The 22335-nt window shown below is 35.3% G+C and overlaps 3 protein-coding genes across 3 annotated transcripts; 2 read left to right on the top strand and 1 right to left on the bottom strand.

Moving 5' to 3' along the window:
* Positions 1 to 941: 941 nt before the first annotated feature.
* Positions 942 to 3520, bottom strand: LOC113236752. Its single transcript, XM_026472919.1, has 3 exons — positions 2355 to 3520; positions 2174 to 2276; positions 942 to 1979 (listed from the first exon to the last, which is right to left on the bottom strand). The coding sequence occupies exons 1-3, from the start codon at positions 3518 to 3520 to the stop codon at positions 1806 to 1808; spliced, it is 1443 nt and encodes a 480-aa protein (XP_026328704.1). The 3' UTR covers positions 942 to 1805.
* Positions 3521 to 4054: 534 nt separating this feature from the next.
* Positions 4055 to 8685, top strand: LOC113236577 (late embryogenesis abundant protein, group 3-like). Its single transcript, XM_026472715.1, has 4 exons — positions 4055 to 4203; positions 6713 to 6833; positions 7282 to 7455; positions 7734 to 8685. Exons 2-4 carry the CDS (start codon positions 6721 to 6723, stop codon positions 8377 to 8379), a joined length of 933 nt encoding a protein of 310 aa, XP_026328500.1. The 5' UTR covers positions 4055 to 4203; positions 6713 to 6720; the 3' UTR covers positions 8380 to 8685.
* A 2993-nt stretch (positions 8686 to 11678) lies between these two features.
* LOC113236578 lies at positions 11679 to 20547 on the top strand. Its single transcript, XM_026472716.1, has 4 exons — positions 11679 to 11730; positions 17981 to 18264; positions 18602 to 18860; positions 20067 to 20547. The coding sequence occupies exons 1-4, from the start codon at positions 11719 to 11721 to the stop codon at positions 20163 to 20165; spliced, it is 654 nt and encodes a 217-aa protein (XP_026328501.1). The 5' UTR covers positions 11679 to 11718; the 3' UTR covers positions 20166 to 20547.
* The last annotated feature ends 1788 nt before the right edge of the window (positions 20548 to 22335 follow it).

The following is a 22335-nucleotide window of genomic DNA, read 5'->3' as shown; positions in this document are numbered from 1 at the left end:
GCAAGCCTTCAGAAGGCAAAAGCGGTCGCAGGCGTAAGTACCCTCCGACATTCCTCATACAACCTGTTTAAAGTGAGCGTCTTCACAAGGTCATCGTCGATGAAATCATTATTAGTGACGTAGTAAATTTATCGAATTCTGGACTCAAAAACTTGCTATATAAATACTAATGAAAATAATCCAGGTAGTATTGAACCTTTCTACGATAATGGCAAAGCAAATGTACAAAAACAGAAGTAGTTTTACATAGGAAATGAAACTATTTTTTACGAATTTAAATCGCGTATATTTGTTATTTCAAACAAACTAACGTACGGGCCCTTTACTGGTTCCATGGAAACCAAAAAATCCGGAAAAATAGTTTTATATCCTATGTTTAACAATCGCCAAAACCTAAAAACTCGATAGAAGCAGTTTTATAAATATAGCACAAACCTAAAACAGACAATCAATGTTGTGAACCTAAATTAATACAAAAGCTTTAACAGGTAAATCTGTACCTCCAGTGTAAATGGGTTAAACTCAAAAAATGCTATTTTACATGAGAGCGAAAACTCGTTTTGAATCAGATTTTTTCCCACTCATTCACAAAAAAAAAAGTATTTTTTCAAATCTTTTCAGATAGAATAAAGTGTAAGTAATAAGTTGATTGTAAAATGAACCTGTATTTTGCAAAAATGACAGAGATATTGGCTTACATAAAATGTTTATAACCCCTTATACAAAAAAATGGAAATGTATAAAATGGTTAAAGTAGAGTTTATCTAAAGAAATCAAAAAGTTATCAAAAAGTGGTCAAAGTAAAATAGTACCGCTTTACATAAATTCACGCTCTTAACATTGTTTGCGGGTATCAATAAAACATAAGTTTTACCGCTTTACACAATATTAGGCCGGCATTATAAAACAAAATATGTATAGTTTCATCTCTTTACACCAACACTCGTACGACATTTAATTTGTTCATACAGGTAAAAGTAGAGATTAACCATAATTAAAACATACGATTTGCGAATGTCGCTATTGCTTGTGAGATAAATTAAAAATAAACCATTTTGAACAAATTACTTGCAAATTTTTGCTAACATTAATCCCTTTGCACAATCGTTATCTCCGCAGCCAATGATCGCATAACCACAAGTGTAAAAAACGAAAAACACGCAATTGTATCAAAATCCACATTTTCGATAAATTCGAGTTTAACCATTTTACAATGGAGGTACAGAAATATAATGGTGACTCATCGGATACAACATACGATTTCGCTAATAATCATGTTTTAAATCGTATGTATAAGCAAGCTTTAATCTAAAAATAAGCTTACATGCAAGTAGCTTTGACATCATTGTTATTATTATTTCATTATTGGCGGACAACATTGTTCAAACGCTTGATGTCTACAGAAATATTGGATATTGTTTTTTTAATATCTCTTTGCTGATGAAAAGATAAAGGCATAAAACCATACAGCCAAGTCATTGGTTCAAAAAATGTAAAACACAAATATCAGACAAAATTTGTAACCTAACAAAAGTACCTATATCTTATTTCAGTGTTTTTTTTAATAAATTTGAGACTTTTACGGTCTTATTACTAATTTGAAATATATTAACACAATAAAGATGAGTATTAAAATGCCATTAATGAATTTCCACATATATTTGTCAAAATATCTTTTCCACATTATTGCCCACAAGATTTAAAAGTGATTTCTAGTCATAATATTAATACCCCTGAAGTCATTTGAAAAGAAATTGCTGTTTTATTTAGTAGTTGCTTCGTCATGATGCATATGATAAATTTGGTCAAGATGTTTGTGCCTCTGTAACGGGCTGTGGAGTGGTCTTAGTGGCAAGGTAGCGAAGCGCACGTGCAATAGCCGGCGGAATGGGAGGTGACGTGGGAAGATGCTCTCCTACCGGCCGGTAACCATTCTCGTCCGCCGTGTACGATAAACTGAAGTCATTGCCTTCTTTATCCTGAAAAATATCAAACAAGTTTCCAAATTGCTTGATTGCAAAGAAATGTCAATTGACAAGACCCTTTTGATGAAGTGTCAACATAAATAAACATAAGCTTACACATACAAGAGTTATACAAATTCTTGAATAAATTCTAAAAATATAACCTCACGGATAAACAACGTTTTCCATTACTGCATATTTTTACTCACTTTATATGAGAAACTCCCGACAACAGCTTCACCAGTCTTATCGTCGTCAAATGTTTTTAATTCTCCTTTACTGAAAGCTTTCGTGCCGTCTCCTCCTTCGTAACTGAAATATAAGTATCCCGTTTCATAATGATGTAATTTTTTCAAGTACATAGGTAATAAAGTTATTTTTCAGTATTACCTGTAACTAAATTCACCAGTTTGTGAATAGATTTCGTTCTTTGAGTTGATGATAGGAACAACAGGGTCACGTTCTCGTCTTTTTTTCCCACCTTTGGTACTGTTCTTATTCGTCGTTTCAACCGTTTCTCCGGTTGTTCTTGATTTCAATTCTTTTTGAGAACTTTCTGTCTTTTGCTCGTTTTGTGGAACGATAGTCATATTCTGCTTTTGGGGAGTGACAGATACTTTTTCCATTTTTGATAGAAAAGAGGTTTGCTTCTTACTTTGCAGTACTTCTTCATTATTTTCTTGAGGCTTAGGTTTGTGAGAAATTGTAGTGTCAACTTTATCTTCATTGAAACTCGAGGCTCTCAATATGAATCCTTTTTGTTGTTGACTTTCTTTTTCTTTATCTGTTTCTGTTCTTTGCGTAAAGGTTTTTGGTACTTGTGTCTTAGGACTTGTAGCAAAAATTTGATCATTATTGTTCTTGACCGGGTCCTTATCTGTGTCGTAAACAATTACTACTGGAATATGAATTTCCTTTGTAGAGTACTGAGACAATAATTTTATGTTTTTGTCGATCTTAGGACTTAAGCGTGTATGGTCTGCAAGCTTTTCATTCGTAGTATCTGTTTTATTGTTTGTGTTCTTCATGTTTTCATGACCTTCCGAGAAATTATCACTTGCAGATTTACTTGCGACTTCGCCTGCATTTGTATCTTTATGATCCTTGTAAGTATTTGCAGATATATTAATGAAAATATCATCAGTGTCCTCCATTGTAGTAATTTCTATCTTCGTGTCATTATTCATTATTTTTGTGTTCTTTGCGTCTATATTACTTTTAAGTTTGCTTGTAATATCTACCACTTCATCTTTAACATTTCTCGAGAATGGAACAGAAATATTGTAAATATTCTTCAGATTTGGATCTATTACAATACTTTTGGTTTTACCTGTTCTTGTAGGCTCGTTTTTTGAAGATTTTTCCTCATGTATGTCTTTGTCTTCGTATACTACTGCTACTGGTATAGCGGCGTAAATCTCATCTACTGGCTGATTATATTTATAGTGGTGTCTTGGAGCTCTTTCAATATCTACTCTGTCCCATGCTTTGTCACTAGTTACACTTCGAAGAACGAAGCTTATAAATATTGTAATTATAATTATATTCCCAATCATAATGTCTAGTAACACTTATATTTTCACTCTACAACAAATCACTTACGCGTTTGGTAGCGTAATGATGACCATTTAACAAACTAACCTGCGATCTATACCTACGCTAATAAAAAATACTAGCCAAACGAGATTTTAATGAATATATATTTTATATTATAAGTTTTATAAATATTAAGGTCTGACTTGGATGAATAACAATATTATTGATTACGCGGTTAAAACAAAAGATCGAGTGGAGGTCGTATTATTACCAGCAACTACAATATTATACTTACATATTTCAGAAGAACTCATTATTGAAGTGCTCGTCCGGGAAGTACTGCCATATCTATTTATACCACCAAGCAGGCATTACTGCGTTCTGGTTTTGAAGGGTAAACGTGCTAGTGAAACTACAGGCACATAAGACTTGTCATCTTTATGTCTTAGGGTGACGGGTGCAATGGTAATGCTCTTCAGATCTTTGCGATTTAGAGCCTCTGAGAGACACTGCTGGTAATAGTACCACCCACTCATACCCAAAGGGAACCCATAGGGGTTGCCGTGTCACTTACTACCAGTCGAACAATTTCTTCATTCCGTCACTTGATATCATAAAAAAACAGCTGAGACGAGTTTATAGATATCAGAAACGTCGATTGCTGACGTAAGCCGTAAACACGCTTTACTTGCAGTATGAGGAAGTAAGTATTGGACATTGTTCAATAACTATATTAATTAGTAAATTGTTCGTAACTTTAATTAATTTTAAACTCATGTTTTACGCTTATAGCGCAGGCAGCTATACACACATACATATACATATAAACAGTAGTGGTCATAGAAATAAGAACGATTAATGACACAAAGCCATTATTATTTTGCAATAACCATTAAGTGTAGAATGAATTTATGTATATTCTTTAATGGTGTCAAACAATATTATCTGGACTGTGGACTGACCTATTTTATTTAACGTAATAATCTTGTCTACATAATGGTACCTATATATATTTTTTTACTAAATCAAAATCTTAGTTACTTCACGGAACACTGGTTGGACAAATAATTAAGGACTAAAACTAAAATATAATATTCTTCTTTACTGTTTTGAGAATGGAATGCGATAATTCTTCAATTATTATTTTTATGTCCTTTGCGCGGTATTATTGGTTTAAAAACGTTTTGTGCGATTATTGATAGACAATAAAGGACTATCCACACACATCAGGGCCGTGCCCGGGACGTGGACGGGGCGTGCTAGTTTGTATGAACTGTGGGCCCATCCCGGCGATGGCCTGGACACGGATATGTGTGAACAAGTTCATACAAAATATACGCAACGATATTTTTTTAAACCCCTGACGGAGCACGATCCGTCCACTGCCCGGGCACGTCCCGGATATGTGTGGTTAGACCTTAATGGGAAAAAATAAATCTTGTGACTCTGCTACAAGAGAAGTTATAATAAACCTGCGTGGTCGTAAGTGGTCATAACAGAAAATTGCAGATCATTTGCATTGATCAAAAACGAAGGTGTATCAGGCCGTGAAACATTTTAAAACACAACAGATAACTTTGTATATTCCCCGTAAACCTAAAGCAAGAAAAACGTCTCCACGAGAATATTCAAGAATAGTTAAACTCGCTAGACAGGATCCATTCAAAAGCTCAAATCAAATAAAAAACGAAGTTTTTGGTGAGAATATTCCTCGTACAGTCTCTGCGCGCACCACCCGAAGACGCTTGGTGGAGGCACACTTATATGGAAGAGTAACAAGACACGTGCTCTTGTTGACACCACGACCTAGACAGGCCAGACTTGTGTTTGCAAAGAAGTGTGAAAACTGGACAGAGATGCAGTGGAAGTATGTACTTTTCTCGGATGAAACTAAAATGAACAGACTATGCTCTGATGGCAAGCAGTACGTACGGCGACCTAAGATATGGCATTTAATCCAAAATATACGAAAAAGACGGTCAAGCACGGTGGTGGAAACATTTAGATTTGGGGTTGCTTTTCTAGTTATGGCGTAGGACCTACTAGACTGACAAGGTAATATGGACCAGTACCAATACAAACACATCATTGAAGAATGTATGCTACCGTACGCTGATGATAATCCCCCGGTAATTTGAACATTCCAGGATGACAATGACCCGAAACATACAGCCTACTCTTTTCGAAGATTCCTCAACAGCCAACTGGTAACTGTGTTGGACTGACCACCAAACATCCCAGGTCTTAATCCAATAGAGCATCTTTGGTGTCAAGTCAAAAAGGAATTTGCAAACAGACGGTGTAGTAACGTGAACGAGTTGTACGATGCGTTTTTAGGAGAGTGGAACCCTTTTTCACTTGAAAACTGCAGAGTCGCAGCTGCGCCGCTGCCATACCGTTATCCACCGTCGAGGACAGGCTACTAAATATTACATTTCTTTTTTATTTATCATTATATTATTAAGAAAACGTTGTTATGTTGTTAAACATACCACTACTCAAATTATTGAAATATTGTGAATACTACTGTCAAGTCCCTACCTCGTTCTTAATTGTTTGTCCAGCCTTCATCCTATTTCAGTTTAAATAAAATTGAAATGATTCTAATTTTAACAGTATTTTTAACATTGATTATTATTAAGATTTTAAGATTTTGTTAGCCCTGAATGTGTACTAGCTAAATAGTGTGATTTTTCTGCTAGCACTATAGTATTTTTTGTCCAGGAAGGGTTATTATGTTTATTATGAACACTTGTATATCGAAATGGTGCCGTATTATGAAGCGTTCTTAATTCTATGACCACCACTGTATATATAACAAAACGATATAATAACGAACGCACTCATACTTGTATCAAATACGTAACTTTTGCGCTGCAGATAGCTCAAGTGGTAAATAGCAAACTTTGCACAGTAATAGTACAGGCTGGTATTTTAATCATGTCGCGTCACATTATCATGTCTCATTGTTGACACCTTTACGGTTGTGAAATTTTTCTGAAGAACACCTCAGTCAAGCGCTAAGGTTGAAGTATTTAGCATCCGCTAAGGTTCGCTCCACTGGAAGGCGGGGGCGGGGGGTAGTGTAAATAGATGACACTTACATATAGGTGGTAAAGAGGTCTGGAGTGCCATTCATCAGTGGATTTCGGGAGTGTGTACAAATTAGGCAGATATGCATTACATAGTGGTTAGCTTGTTCTTTTGGGCAGGGCGTGTGATGGCTGCGCCTGCAAATACGGACGTGGTGCCTTTAGAAAAGCAACAACCTACGGTCATACCCATAGTTTCACAATCTGATGAATTGGAGTCAAATGGAACTTATAAATTCAGGTAAATAAATTTCTTTGTAATTTAAAAAAGTCAATGAAACAAAGTTTTTGTTCTGTTCGATTTATTTTTATACCAGACAAATTACCTTTGTTGACATTGTCGTAATAAATTCTATACACGATAATTTTACAGATTAAGTACTATTTTTTTAAATAGTATGGAGGGCATCCAATTTCTTAAAATCTTTTTTATTATTATTATTTTTCATTATTTTTCATTATTTTAATAAATGTCTTAACATTTATTATGACGAAAATATTGTGTAACTATAACAATATAATTATGTCTTGTTGGTTATAAAAGCTGTCATTTTGTCACCAATACACGAAAATTAAACAATAAAGCAATACAAATTTATTTGGTAGTAATTAAGAAGTACTACCAATTCCTACTTTTCCATTCGTGGTTTTATGGTAGGCAATCACAATGAGGAAATAAATATTTTCAGTTACGAGACTGCGAACGGTATCAAACGCGAAGAAACGTCTTATAACAAAGTTTTACCAAAAGGGCGGTCAGCGGACAGCAACGAGGGAGGAGAAAATAACGAGAGCGACGAGATTCATGTTCAAATTGGGTCATACTCTTACACTGCCCCTGATGGCACTCTCATCAGCGTTAGGTAAACGAAATACTATGAATTAAATACACTTATGCTTGTAAGAGCAAGGGTCTATTAACTAACAGTTTTGTAGGACGGTGGACAATTGCCACTTTGTAAAATTGGTATCCACACTTGACTGAAAAAATTCACATTTGTTGCGAATTATCAAAACTTATTTTTATTAATGAAAAATAGACGCACGTCTGACCAGAATTTTTTTGTCATCGCTTTTCAGTGTTATTTTGAAGTGAATCAAACGAAGTTAAATTACTGTTTATAATAACAATTTGATACAGGTACATAGCCGATGAAAATGGATTTCAACCTATTGGTGATCACATTCCTCGTGTACCAGGCTTGAGTACTTCAAGCTCAACAGAAGAAAAGTCAGGGCGTGCCTTGAATATTGCGGATAACGCTGGATCTGGTTCCGCACCCGCTTCAAAGTCAGCACAAAAATCTGAAGCACCTGAAGAGCACCCTGGATCAGAAGGTTCTGGTGACCAAAAATCGACACCCGTTTCTGTCGACGCGAGATCTGCTAAATCAACAGCTGAGGCTAAAGCCTCTGAATCGGCGGCGAAAGCATCAACGACTGAGGAGGCTAAATCGACAGAAGCAGTTGCTGGTGCATCAACAACGGAAGCTGTAGAAGTCACTGAAGCGGCTAAGACAACAGAAACTTCCGACGTATCAACAATAGAAGCAACCAAAACAACTGAAGCAGCTGATGCAAGCACTACCGACGTGGCTAAAACAGCTGAAGGTAACGATGCATCAACGACAGAAGCTGCTAAAGTCACAACAGAAGCAGAAGCAAGCACTACTGAAGCGGTTCAGACAACTGAAGCTATTAAAACTACAGAAGAGGCCGAAGCAAACATGGAAGGTGCTAATGTATCAACGACAGAAGCATCGAGAGCTGCTGCAGCCACCGTATAATACAACATTTTATATAAATCAATTAGTAATAAAAGTTAACTGCCATTGTAGTCATAGATTTCTATGAGCCCTCCTACATTCGTAAAATTTGCGCCATATTAACTTTAGTTATAAACTTATCACGGGCAAAATATATCACGAAAGTTATGTATGTAATGTAGATATCTGGTACGGGTTCACCTATTTAATCCTGTATAAAAATGTAAATAGTTTTGTTTTTGCATTGTGTATCTTTTAAACATTTAATGAAAGATGAAGTTTTTGTAAATATTCGTAAGTTTTTATTTATGTTAATAAAGTACAATCTCTCTATTAATCCACATTATTATTGGAAACTACGTAACTAAAACGACGGGCAATGACCGTAACAATGATACCCGGTTCGTCTGGGTTCGTTAAGTAAAATAATCCTAATGTGAAGAGAAGAAAGCATTCTATCAAACAACACAAACACCTTCGAGCGTATTCACGCGATCGCAAATTAAAATATCAGAATTAAATGTCAAGATCAGTTCACATCTTCAAAGTACCGCAGTCGTGAAGAAGCGTTCGTTCCTCCTCTCACTTTTATTGTGCAACAAATGATGGTAGTCTAAACTGCAGCTGTTCACTAACATAATCTCATCACCTAACTAACGTGTTAATAATACGCTATTTAATGATGAAGAAATTCAAACTATCTGCTTATTAACCATCAGTTGTAAAATTTGACTCTCACTTTAATTGAGCAACTGTTTGTGATTCGCGCTCTTGACACTGTTTAATCGAGAAGCTTTGTTTTTAAGTCAATAATGACATTCTCGTTGAATTTTAACGATAGGTGTATTTGCTCTTAAACTGTGAAAATTATTCAAATAATTTAGTTTCAAATTTTAACGACTTAGCGTATACACTGTTATAATAACTCGTTAAAAAAATGTGTCAAGTTCAAGAACCAGCTGTTGTTTTTTCTGAACAAAGTAGGTATGTATGTATTAATTCAAGGATGACAACAAAATGTCCTCCTGTGGCCAAATCTTTGAAAGCTGAGCATGATTTGAAATCGATATCACTCTAATTCAAGTAGGATAGTAGTTTATTGTGGTCGTTAGTACCACCAGGTCGGTCGGGCAGGCGGTCGGCACGCGCGGGGTCAATGACCCTGTGCTACGTAACGGACATCTCTTCACGACCGCTACACTGCACGCAATGCTGCGACGATGCAGGCGCCCGCTCTTGTCAACGCTCCTGGTTCGTCCGATTTATCGACGTAGTGCCAAGTTTATATCTAAAGTAGAGATTGGCTTACATAATGTAAGAGCTGTTACACATGGCGAGTGTTAGCAGCGATGCAAATGCGCGACTGCATCGATGCAAACGCGCGATTGCATCGATACAAACGAGAAATTGCAACGCGCCTATAAATCGCAAGTGTAGCGATGCAATCGCGCTGAAAGCTAAAAGCCGCCGTGTGTAACCATTCTTATGTATGGTTGTCAATAAGTGTCATCTTAAAAACGTAATTATCTCATATCCAAAGTGCGTTAACATTTACTTTACAACTAGTATTTATATAATTGCAACAAAAGATTTAATATTTATTAATTTCAATACAACCAGCTAGGCCGAATAATTCGGCACGCAAGGCAGATCGGCCGGCTGCGCGCACGCACCCTTTTGAACTTATTGCACAAGGCGCCTTGATAACTGATACTAACTCGTTGCTCCACAGCCGAACAACGCCTACCGTTTATGTAATCGGCGGTAAACGTTGTCCGATGAATCGGTATACCGGTAATCATGTATCATTGGTTTTTTTTCCGTCCCTGAAGGACGATATCTCTACGATTTTCGAGATTTCGACATTTCTAGTTCAGAAGGAAAACGAGGTTTGACTACCATCTAACTTAAGTCCTTTGTTTTATGTAGGACGATGTTGTAAAACACTAGCCGCAACAAGACACCGCAACAAATTTCTTAGAGATCTAACCTTATTTTGGGATTCAGGTGCTTTATTATTGTCTTGGATATATTCCCATTAGTTTATTTTGTAGACATGTGATCTTGTCTGCATATGTATGGCGCCATTAGAGTTGACTGTGTATAATAATAATACATAATAATAATTCATTTATTTCAAATCACTTTGACCCATAGTGTTAGTTACAATGTCACTTAAAAATTAATATTAGTAACAAATACATTTTACACATAGGAAATGAAACTATTTTTCCGGATTTAAATCGCGTATATTTGTTTTTTCAAACAAACCGACGTTTCGGGCCCTTTACAGATACGCGATTTAAATCCGGAAAAATAGTTTCATTTCCTATGTGTAACAATCGCGAAAACCTAAGAACTCGATACATTTTACACAATTAAATTTTATGTTAAATTATTATAGAATAAAATTTTACATATTAAATTATTATTGAAAAGAAGATCTTTTGTTCTACGAAAATGTAGGTATTGAATTCGCTGTTAAAAAAATAGTGTGTTCACAAAAGTCATAAAACAGAAATTGCCCATTTTAATCTCTGCTTTGACGCCAACTTGGCCATTCAAAAAAAAATTATGTAGATAACATGTTTTACTAATGTAGTAATTTTATACATTTTAAAATAAAATTTCACACAAGATTTTGACATCAACGGCTGCAAATCATACTTACAGTTACTCGATAGATGGAATGGATTATAAATTCTAATATAAGTTCAAACACTAACAATATGAGTAATTACTGTGTTCTGCATTTAATGCCATAATACTCATATTATTAATATAAGTTCAAACACTTTTAATTGTGAATTGAAGAATACTCAATGCTTCGGAACGCAATTTAGAATTGAATGTTGATTACTGATTATTAAATATATAGCATTATTTATTCTAATTTTTTTAGTGTATGAATTATCTATAACTTCCTTACACCTAATTGTTTAATAGAATTCTATGTTAAGTGAAACAAATAATAAAATTAGGACAAAATATATCACGAAATATATCTCTTTGATATTTTATTGTAATGTTACTTGTTGTCACTTTCTCGTTTATAATGATTGCACACATGATGCACTTACGCCTAACGTTCTACATGGCTGCCAAAAATAAATTGATGTGACGCTACATACAAATCTGTAGTCACGATTTTTTATATCGATATTGAAATCACAAAAATCGAGGCGTTGGCTGCAGCACTGTATTACAGAGGCAAATCGAGTATGAAAGTGTGATGGTTCGGAGCTGAGCGCGGGTAAGTGGCAGGGGTGTAGTATAAAAGTGAGCGCACTTCTACCACTCTGACATAGTTCACAAGCATCCACGTGCTTCAGTGTCGAACGTCACCCTACAAAAACAACAATGAAAGTTCTGGTAAGTTCACAAAAACCCTTAGAGACCCTTTGAAAATATTAGGTCAATGCCAAATGATACGTGCATTACTAATGTAGTACATTTAGGTCATTAACAATGTTGGTGTTTGACGAACTGGACAATTTAATAGTGAGTGGCAGCAATTAAAAGGTTGAGGTAGTATTTGTGTAAAGGATTTTCCTAGATCAGCTGTTGCGAGAGACATCGCTGAATAAGCCTGGTCAAACGTGTCTGATGCTGAACTTTGACATATATCTTCGTATACCTGCATTTAATTATTGCTTCATACTATATACTCTACAGTTTTATTGGAGATTAAGAACGTAGTGCGTTACGATAGGGTATTAATTGCGTTGTCGTACATAATTTTATTTATATTACAAATACTTGACCAATATCTCTCGTAACATGCTTATTGGGGTATCTACTTAAAAGGTAAGTGATATTCTAATGAATAGCTGTCTGTGTTGCTATGGAATGTCGTTAGCGTGATTGGAGTCTTTTTTAGTATACAATGGAATGTTTCTAATTTTTTGGAGGTAAAATTTTACATTATAGTCAAATAGGTCAAATGCTTTTTTATTAAACTCATAAAAATTGAATAATAGTGATATTTATTGCAAAACTTCAATTAATGATTGCAAATAGAAGCAATTTCTCTTTTTTTTTCTATCACAACATCGTTTGATTAGTTGTTTTGATATGATCTTGATCTCGTATTTGCATTGCATAATGTATTTCTAGGTCATATTTGAGCGCGTGTAAATGTAGGAAAAGTGGCAAGTCTAGTTTTTTGAATAGTTTCTACAATTTTCATACAAAACTTTCATAAATATTACGTAACAAATCCGTTAGTGTGGTAAGATTCGTTCAATATTTACAGAACATCGTAGCAGTATTTTTTGTATGTAGAGTTATGGAAACAAAAGGCAGCTGTAATACACAATTAAGACAATTTCTATCACCCTCTCCAGATGGCACATTATAAAATTATTGGAAACTTTGATTGTACCTGTTAAGGTTTGATATTATGAAATGGGTAATATTTCTTGGTGGTCCCACGTTTTGCACTGTGGACGCTGGACTAGGAGGTCCCGGGTTCGATTCCCGGTAGGACTAATGTAGGATATTAACTTCACAAAATAGGTTCTGATCTGTGGGCAATTAACTTCACAAGATTGATTCCGTTGTTCTAGTACTACAGGGAATTTCACCTAGTTTGAGGCCAGGTAAATGTTGTGGTTATTTGGCACAATTTCAAGGAAACTACAAATTTCGAAATGAGTGTTCGTCTGTTAGATGTGTCTTTTTATGATCATTTCGATTCTACAGAATAATTGTGGTGGGTGTGCCCATGAGCTCCATCATCCCGCCCGCCCCCTTTTACCATCGGACATCCTGACGCACGGCGGGATATCATCCTTACTTGGTCGATATTTTCTTCTGGCATACTAAGCGTTTTTCGTCATCTTTTATTATGCGCACAGCCCAGAAATGAAATTTTGCTGCGACTGTGTTTCCGAGCACATGCAATCCGAATATCTTTGAGATGCGATTGAATAGGCATCTTCTAGGCGAGCTCGTTCCATCGTAGACCCAATCTTTGCTCCAGATAGTTGATTTATTTATTTTGTACAACTTACACTTGTACTGTACTTGTAGTGGTCAAGAGGTAAAAAGATAAATGTATTAACCTGGTTCTATAGATGCATTCGGTAATCTGCGGCATTATAAAATTGCAATAGCTTCCATAACATTCGATAATAGCAGTACCACACCCTAAAAACACTAATGCGTCACTACTTAATGTAGCAACACTGACGTACTTATCTGGTTATTGTTTTTATTTGCGTTTTTTTGTTATAATTGGTTTGGGATATCGTTCATTCGACATGTAATTTGTAGTTTTCAACTGAAATGTTATGTATGTGTGAAGAAGGCGTTAAAAATCAGTGAAGCGAACAAATGTTATGTAATTCGGTATGAACAATGAAATTGTGATTTAATGAAGTTCTTTAATATACTAATCGGACCAAATGATCCAGGATTAGTATATTGTTAGTATTCATATTTATTTTTCTATTTATTTTATTATTATTATGGGTGATGAATGATGACAGAGGTAGTGTGAGCTGTAGTGGCAACACTCAGCTCGCGCTGTTATTATTATTTTAGATAGTTATATATAATAATATATCTAAATTTTAGACTCTCGCCTCTCCCGAGGCCTAAAAGATTAATTTGATTATTATTATTAGAGAGGTTTCATTCATGACTTATGCAGTCCCTCATCACTATAATTATTAGTAGGTAATAGTAACTCCATTTTCTGAATTCCAGACATAGTAATAGGGTCACCATAGTAATTTGTGTTGGTGGGTAGAAACAACATCTAAAATATCGTGAAACATTTCTTTTTATAATACCATGTGACGGGACGAAAAAGTCGTGCGCCTGGTGGTTAGCGACACGTCTATCAATAACACTTGCAGTGCCACTCAGAGCTTTAAATCGCAAAGATATGAAGGGCACTGCCACTGCGCCCGTCACCATGAGACATAAGTTGACAATTCCTTTGTGCCTGTCCTTGTACCAGCACCCTAACCCTTCAAAACTGAAATACAGTAATACTCATATTATTGTTTGGCGGTAGGTAACTCGAGCTCTTTCACAAGGAGCTCTACTGCTACTAAACTACGTGTACGATCATACGTCAAAAGTGCTTTTAATACACGAAAGTCATGAAAATAATACAAACCACATGAAACCAATTAAATGATAATGAAATTTTAGAACTTTTCTATTTAAGCATGAAAAGTTGTCGACTAATTTCGTTCGTAGAATCTTTAAATCACTTTCTTGAAAAGTTGTCATTTTGCAGATGTGGTGTTATAACGCTGAGGGTGCGAATTTATTATTGCACTATGCTTTAGGCTGTGATCCTATCCAAAAATAAGAACAACATTCGTCTTTGAAATTTGTTAAAAAAACAACCTGTTCCATACGTTTGGTCAAGATTAGTATAATATTATTGTTTATTTTACTATTTATTTTATTATTATTATTATGGGGAATTTTTCGGTGCACCTTAACGTAAGGCTCAATTAATATTGCGGTGGAACGGAATGGAAGCGAATTTTTTTTTCGAGAATGCTTGTGCATTACCAAGATTTCCGCGGAAGATTTTTGCTCGTATCTAGTTTGTACGTTACACAATTAACCATAAAATTCATTATGCTATTTACAATATCGTTACAAAGATTCACTTCCATTTCATTCCACAGCAATATAAACATGCTCCTACATGGGTGACGATAGAGGTAGTGTGGGCGGTAGTGGCAACACACAGCCCATGCTATTATTATTATTAGAGTGGCTTCATTCAAGGCTTATGCAGCCTAAACTAAAATGATTAGCATGGAATATTAACTTCATTTTTCACCATAGTAATTTGTGTTGGTGAGTAGAAACAACATCTAAAATATCGTGAAACAATTTTTTTTTATAATTTAATTACCATGTGGCGGGACAAACAAGTCATGCTTTATGTTATATTGCCACTCAGAGTTTTAAATCGCGAAAATCTTATGGGCACTGCCACTGCGCCCGTCACTCTGAGACATGAGTTGACAAGTCCCATGTGTCTGTAATTTCACCAGGACTTTTACCCTTTTATACAGAAACGCATCTATCATGTGAGCATTACTGCCGCCAAGCAGTATTGCTCACATTACTGCTTGGCGGCAGAAATAGGTACGGTAAGGTAGGTGGGCTGTTGGACGAGCTCTTTCACAAGGAGCTTTACCGCTACGAAATTACACCCTATATATTTTATTATTTATTATTATAATACTAGGTGGTCCCCGCGACTTCGTCTATATAGAATAAGTACGTCGAGTAGCATACTGTACTATATTAATTATATACTCGTACGTAGTTTTATTGGTTCTCCATACAAATTTCATCCCCTATTTCACCTTCTTTAAAAAACTAGCCTATGTCCTTCTCCTAGGTTACATTTGTTTCTATACCAAAATGCATTAGTGTTGGTTCAGCAGCTTAAGCCTGAAAACTTAACAGATAGAGGTACTATCGCGTTTAAAATATAGTATGGATTAACTAACACAGCTACAGAGTATTTTTGTAGAAAACAATTTGATAAACGACGTCAAGTTACTATTACTCCGGTAGCGAGGTTGTATTGCGGTATATGATAATTATTTTATTCAACGCTAATTCACTTTTACCATCTCTGTAGGGTCAGCAACATCCAACTTTATGTAATATTACACAATTGGGGCATTTATTACATAGTTGTATAATTATGGGAATATACGTAGACTGTGTTACATTAAACTATAAGAATTATATTTACCTACATTTAAAACTGGTAACGCCTTATATTGTATTGTAATAAAATTACAACGAAAGTATCTCCATTTTTCCCATTGTTGCAATAATTTATCCACTAAAGTATAGTTTCCCAAAGTGGTCTCTACCACCCTCAGTGAGCGCTGAAAGGTCCTTGGGAATAAAAAATCTCAATTATCAATATAAACTACACAACATATATATAATATTTTTCCTTGTAATTTTTTGTGATTTAAAAGAATACGTGTCTTCAATTATTTTTGTATTGGTGGGTGGTTGAAATTTTTTATCTTGCCTAAGTGGGCGGTGAGCCAGAAAGTTTGCGAACCTAGGCACTAAAGAAAGAAAGAAAAAAAATTTTTAGAAATAAGTAGAGTTTCTAGTGAAAAAGTTCGTCCAGAGGAGTACTGCCACCTTGCCTATTTCTGCCGTCAAGCAGCAATGTGAGCATTACTACGTTCCGATTTTGAATTGCAGGATGCTGGTGAAATAACAGGTATGTGGGATTTGTCACCTTATATTTCAGGGTGACACGCGGATTGGCAATGTCCCTCAGATCTTTGCGATTTAAAGCCTGAGAGGCGCTGCAACTGCTAAGGACAGGCGTGTCGCTTAACCCCTGGCGCACGGCTTGTTCGTCCTGTCACTCGGTATTAAACAAAAGAAAGAAAGAATGAAAGTAATATTTATATGGTCTAATATTGGATTGGCTAGTAATATAAAGTAAATATCGAAATGTATGTCGGACTATTACTGTGTTACATATTTTAAGATTACATTGAAGTTTGAATTTTATTTTCTCTACAGGCGAATGTATAGTGGTTTAAATAGGTAAATGTAATTTTTTCTTTTTTATAATACTAAGTGACGGGATGAACAAGTCGTGTGTCCGGTGGTAAGCGACACACCTGTCCCCAACAGTTGCAGTGCCACTCAGAGCTTTAAATCGCAAAGATCTGGCAGCACTGCGCTCATCACTCTAAGATATAAGTTGACAAGTCCCATGTATGCACCTGTAATTTCACCAGCACCCTTACGCTTCAAAACCGGAACACAGTAATGCTGACATTACTGCTTGGCTAGTGACGAACTACTTGTTCGTTCCGTCACTTGATATTATTAAAAAAATTCACCATCTTTTGGGGTCGATTTTTTTAGCATTCTGTACTTGGATTATTTGACGTGTGATCACATGTGGTTATTATACGTACGAAAGAAGGTGAAGTAACGTTTAATCGTCTGATTTATTTATTTAAGCTCTGCAATACAATTACTGCTAACTTTTGCATAAATATAGATAAGCTTTCATATAAACAGTATAAAGTGCGGGAAGTAAATAAAAAAAATCGCACATTTTGATATGAAATAAAGTAGCTTATTATTACACAACGGTGACTAATGACCAACAAGGAAGATTTCAATGCTAACAAAGCATAACCAATATGCAAGAGGATCTGAATGAAAACAATAGCATAGTTGTGGATACGCCAATACACGTTATGCGGAGCCCACTTTCGCCCAACCTGCGTGTCGAATGAGGCTGTTTCACAATCATTGTGCCTATTGTATCCGCTCCATCTTATCTTGCGACATTACGAATATGATTAAGCTCTTCTGTCTGACATCATCTCGTTTCATTATTAATGTACCCAATGCATTTCTAAGCATGGTGTCGGTGGCTATTACGTATAGGTCAAAAAGTAATTGTCTCAAGGACTTCTGATTAATTTATATTATATCATTACTATGGCCGCCTCAAAATTAAGTATATTATTGAAGTTAAAGGCATACAATTTACTCTTTTTTTGTATTTTGATTTCAAGTGCATTGCTTTTAAATATGTTTTAAATGTAGTGTGTATTTTTCATGAAAATTTCAGGTAATTGCCGCAGTTTTAGCCTTTGCGACAGCTCTCCCTCAAAGGAGAGTGTCCCTTAAGCCTCAAGAGCTGCAGCACGCAGACGACCAGGCGACGGCGGAGCAGAACTACAATAACTACCAGTCCCAGCAGGAGTACAGACAACAACAACAACACCAGCTTCAGCAGCAGCAGTCCAGGCCGATTGAAGACTTCAGACCCAAAGTCTCTCTGGAGACCACCACTTTCATCCCAATTATCCGTTTTGACAAGGAACAAGGGACTGATGGAAGCTACAAGACTGCGTAAGTACTCTTAATAACATATTAGTTACTGATGATTCTTATAAGCAAGTCGTTGTAGATGGAATTTATTGAATTACCTTACCTAGAACATGAAATAAAATACGTTATATATTCGAATTCGAAAAGATTATATATTAGTCCGAAATGAACTAGTGCCGGAAACTGGCGAGTTGTTATGTACTTGATGTTTTGTTCAGTCGAAGCTATAGTATAACAGATGCATAATTCAATTTTAATTGATTACTAAGTAATTAATAGCATAGTTCAGCTAACAATTACTGCCCGCTTACCACATAACGAATCATTCATACATTCAAAGTATGCATATCAATTCCAGGTACGAAACCGGTAACAACATCCAGGCCCAAGAGCAAGGTTACCTGAAGACTGTTGGTGAAAACCAGGATCAATCTGCTCTTGTCCAGAGCGGTTCTTACACCTACACTGCGCCCGATGGTCAAGTAATCACTGTAGAGTACACCGCTGACGAATTCGGCTTCAGGGTCAAGGGAGATCACATTCCTACACCTCCCCCCGTATCTCCTGAAATCCAGAAGGGTCTTGACCTCATCTATGCTGGAATCAAAGCCAACCAGGTACATATTTCTTGTGTTACTCGTCAATGACAAATTTGTTCAAAATTATTGAATTTATATTACGCCCATGTCGTCATTTGCGTCATTGAGCGGAACTTTGAACTTGAGTATGTAATTAATTGTAAAGAAATATTTATTGGACATGAACTTTCCATTTGACTACATTCAAATGATAAAAATACCTATTCCGAAACAGTTTTGCATAAAAAGTCAAGGACAGAGCGTCGTTTGTCATCGATTCTAAATTTACATAAAAGTAGTCGCCACAAATCACGGTTTTGATTATCTTCATATGCAAAATTTGACTTTGGCCGCGATTTCTGATTAATGGGCTCGCTGTGATATTTAGATTTCGGATGTTTATAGATGTACATCTATATACATGAGTGATTAAATGTAGCACAGCCCAAAGATTATTCGTACATAATTATCATGCTGGCTCTCGATGAGCCAAACTTAGATAAAGGTCTTCTACATATTGAAAACGATTCTTAACGATTTTTGTCTTCACGTATTCGATTGTAAATTCGGTGATTGAGGAATAATGATTGAAGCGTGTATTAATCTTTTTTTTGGTTCTCAGTTTTCATCCAGACTTCCAATTTTGTTGTGTAATGTTAGTTTGTGGCCAAAAATAGTGCCTTCTTGTACATGAAGTCAATTTTAGATAATATGCCTAATAATAAGATAAATAAGTACGCATTTGACCTCCATCTCTCGTGATCGAAAGTGATAATGCGCTCGACGATGGAGCACGTACATCTAAATAAATCCTATGCACTCTCGCCTTGAAAAGGCTCAAGTTGAAGCATTCAGGGCACAGGTGTGAACGCAGGGAATTCCACTCCATAGCCGTTCGCCACATAAATGTGGAAGCGTAACGCTTCGTGTCTTGGAATATCCACAACAAAGGGGTGGAACCCTAGCCTACGTCTAATTTCCCGATAATGGAAAGTGGAAGGCGGAATTAAATCATACAATTCCATGGCACACTTCATTACAGGTATATCCTGTTCTGGAATACCGCCGACAAGCAGATAGCTGTAGGTTTTTATATAACGAATATAGCGTTTTTTTTATTGGATGATAACTGAGAGATATTTTTATTCTTGTATAATCCATATAATACATATAGATTATACAAGAATAAAAAAATATAGTAAATATCTTATAAGATTTATCATAAAAATTGTATTACATTTTCAGGAGCGTCAAGAAATTGAAGCCAGAAACAATCCAGAGGCCGCTAGACAACAAGAAGAGAAAGCGGCTCTCGACTACAAAGGTCTCTACTACCAGCAGTAGATTAGACTGACGAAGTGTTGACTATGAACTAGGTCGTGAATTAAGTGATATACTAATGTATAAAAATTTTATATGGCTTGTAGTAAGAGCCGTGGACTGCCAGCGTTATTTATAATAAAAAAGTGACGTCACAACAATCAGCTTTACCCTAACAATCTAAGATTCTTAAAAAAAGACCACCAGAACATATAACCGTACAAAATCTACATCTGCAACGAATTTTTTTTACTAGTGCAAGTCACGTAAATATTTTCATACTGATTCCTTAAAAAGAATTTGCAAGATCTACCAGAGACAATAAGATTTATTGTGCTATCTACTGAACTGGAGAACAGGAGATATGTTTAAACAACCAATGGGAATAAGTTATTTTAACATTATCAATCCCCCTATTAAATACAACGTAAACCTATTGAATGTTACACATACCTTTCCTTTGTTACCAATCCGTTTTGGTGAATACTAAACACTAGGTCTCGTAATTATGTAATGTAATCAATTTGTAAATATTCATGAGGCTTTTCTTACATTCTTGAAACTGAGATACAACACAGAAGTGTTTATTTTGTACTTTTGTATATACTTTATTAACTTATCTTCGTGTTTGATGTATGAATAAAATGTTAATTTTTGTGTAATAGTTGTACATTCATTTCGATTCCTTTTATGGTAAGAAATTGTACAATTTTTTTTGCGTTCTTAGGTTTTCGCGAGTGTTACGCATATGAAATGTAACCATTTTTTCAGATCCAAAGAGCGTATTTTTTATTTTCAAATAATCCAACGTTTTGGGCTCTTTACTGGTCTCATGATCATGGCATAATGATCAGTCGGCCAATTGTGTCCATACGACCTGTAAAGGACCCGAAACGTAGGTTTGTTTGAAACTACAAAATGTACATGATTTGGATCCATTAAAAATTGTTACATTTCCAAATTGTTATTGACCTTGTGCTAGCTTTATGACTCATAGAAATTCAGCAATTTAGAATATGAAATTGATAAACCGTCTTATCACGAAAACACAGTTTAGGCTACCATAAGGTATAAATTTATTTACATATGTTTAATAATAAATCTGGCCATTCTTGGTGCACTACAATAAAAATATTTTAGCTATCACCATAATCGTAACTAATATTGGAAATGAATCTAATTTTTAGATCTAAGTCGCGTATACTTCTTTTTTAAAACAAACCAACGTTTCGGGCCCTGTACAGGTTCTGTGGTCACGGCTGACAAACGTTGGTTTGTTTGAAAAAAAAAAAAAAAATTCCAATTTCAAATGTGTAACAAGCGCGAAGAACATAATATAGTTTTAGGTCTGTAATTTTTGCCGTATAGATTTTGTGTTTACAAATACCGATAATACGAAATCTTAGGATATTTTACATTTAAATTTTAAGGAAGACATGGTGGATGCAAGTAATATCATCAGTAAATCATCTGAATATTAAACGTAATTGCATTGTAATTTGCATAACATTTCCGTATAAGCGACAAGCATTTTCGTAATACCTTTAAAAATAAAGAAAAAAGTTTACTTCATAAAATTATAAATCTAACGGGGAAGATTTAAATTTAATTTTGACGCAAAATTGTATATTTCAGAAATATTTCTTGTGGATTACAGCCCGAAATGGGTGTGATCCATTTCTTTCTGTCCACCAGACATAGATTTATGAATGAATCCGGGGACAGTGACGCCAAAATATATTCCACGACCATAATATGGTAGCCTTCGACTACAACTTGATAACGTGATGCATGACGAATAAAATTCGTATATTCTAAGAATTGCAGTCTTGTCTCTAAGCCGCATTATCAAAGAAATGAGTTTTGAAAAAGATTCTGTGTTATCTCAAACTACAATAATAATAAATCACTTATTTTTCGCAATACATTAATAAATAATAAAGTACACAACATATAAAGTTTAATATCACTTCATAGATACGTGACTTCATTTTTCTTCAAATTTATCTACAGTGCGCCTTATTCAAAACGAACTAACTTGCTCATCGTTCAGTCTCAATATTGCTATCGACAAATTTATAAACAGTAAGCATAACATTTGAAAAATTTGAAAATGAATTGCAGTAAAGTAAAGTAAACAGCAGTCGTATACAACAGTATATTTAATGCTAAAGTAGACAATTGTATCATTATT

This window comes from Hyposmocoma kahamanoa, unplaced genomic scaffold (genome assembly GCF_003589595.1).
Source record: "Hyposmocoma kahamanoa isolate Upper Pololo Valley unplaced genomic scaffold, ASM358959v1 92, whole genome shotgun sequence".
NCBI classification, from domain to species: domain Eukaryota; kingdom Metazoa; phylum Arthropoda; class Insecta; order Lepidoptera; family Cosmopterigidae; genus Hyposmocoma; species Hyposmocoma kahamanoa.
Note: the sequence above shows the minus strand (reverse complement) of the source record. Positions and strands in the feature narration are given on the sequence as shown.

What these genes read in the sequence shown, in the direction of transcription:
- LOC113236752 (XM_026472919.1), bottom strand. Translation starts at nt 3,520, where the DNA reads ATGATTGGGAATATAATTATAATTACAATATTTATAAGCTTCGTTCTT. An exon ending in ACTGGTGAATTTAGTTACAG is followed by an intron (nt 2,277 to 2,354) that starts GTAATACTGAAA and finishes CTTATATTTCAG; the next exon opens with TTACGAAGGAGGAGACGGCA. An exon ending in TCGGGAGTTTCTCATATAAA is followed by an intron (nt 1,980 to 2,173) that starts GTGAGTAAAAAT and finishes GATATTTTTCAG; the next exon opens with GATAAAGAAGGCAATGACTT.
- LOC113236577 (XM_026472715.1), top strand. Translation starts at nt 6,721, where the DNA reads ATGGCTGCGCCTGCAAATACGGACGTGGTGCCTTTAGAAAAGCAACAA. An exon ending in AATGGAACTTATAAATTCAG is followed by an intron (nt 6,834 to 7,281) that starts GTAAATAAATTT and finishes AAATATTTTCAG; the next exon opens with TTACGAGACTGCGAACGGTA. An exon ending in GGCACTCTCATCAGCGTTAG is followed by an intron (nt 7,456 to 7,733) that starts GTAAACGAAATA and finishes AATTTGATACAG; the next exon opens with GTACATAGCCGATGAAAATG.
- LOC113236578 (XM_026472716.1), top strand. An exon ending in GATGGAAGCTACAAGACTGC is followed by an intron (nt 18,265 to 18,601) that starts GTAAGTACTCTT and finishes TATCAATTCCAG; the next exon opens with GTACGAAACCGGTAACAACA. An exon ending in CTGGAATCAAAGCCAACCAG is followed by an intron (nt 18,861 to 20,066) that starts GTACATATTTCT and finishes TTACATTTTCAG; the next exon opens with GAGCGTCAAGAAATTGAAGC.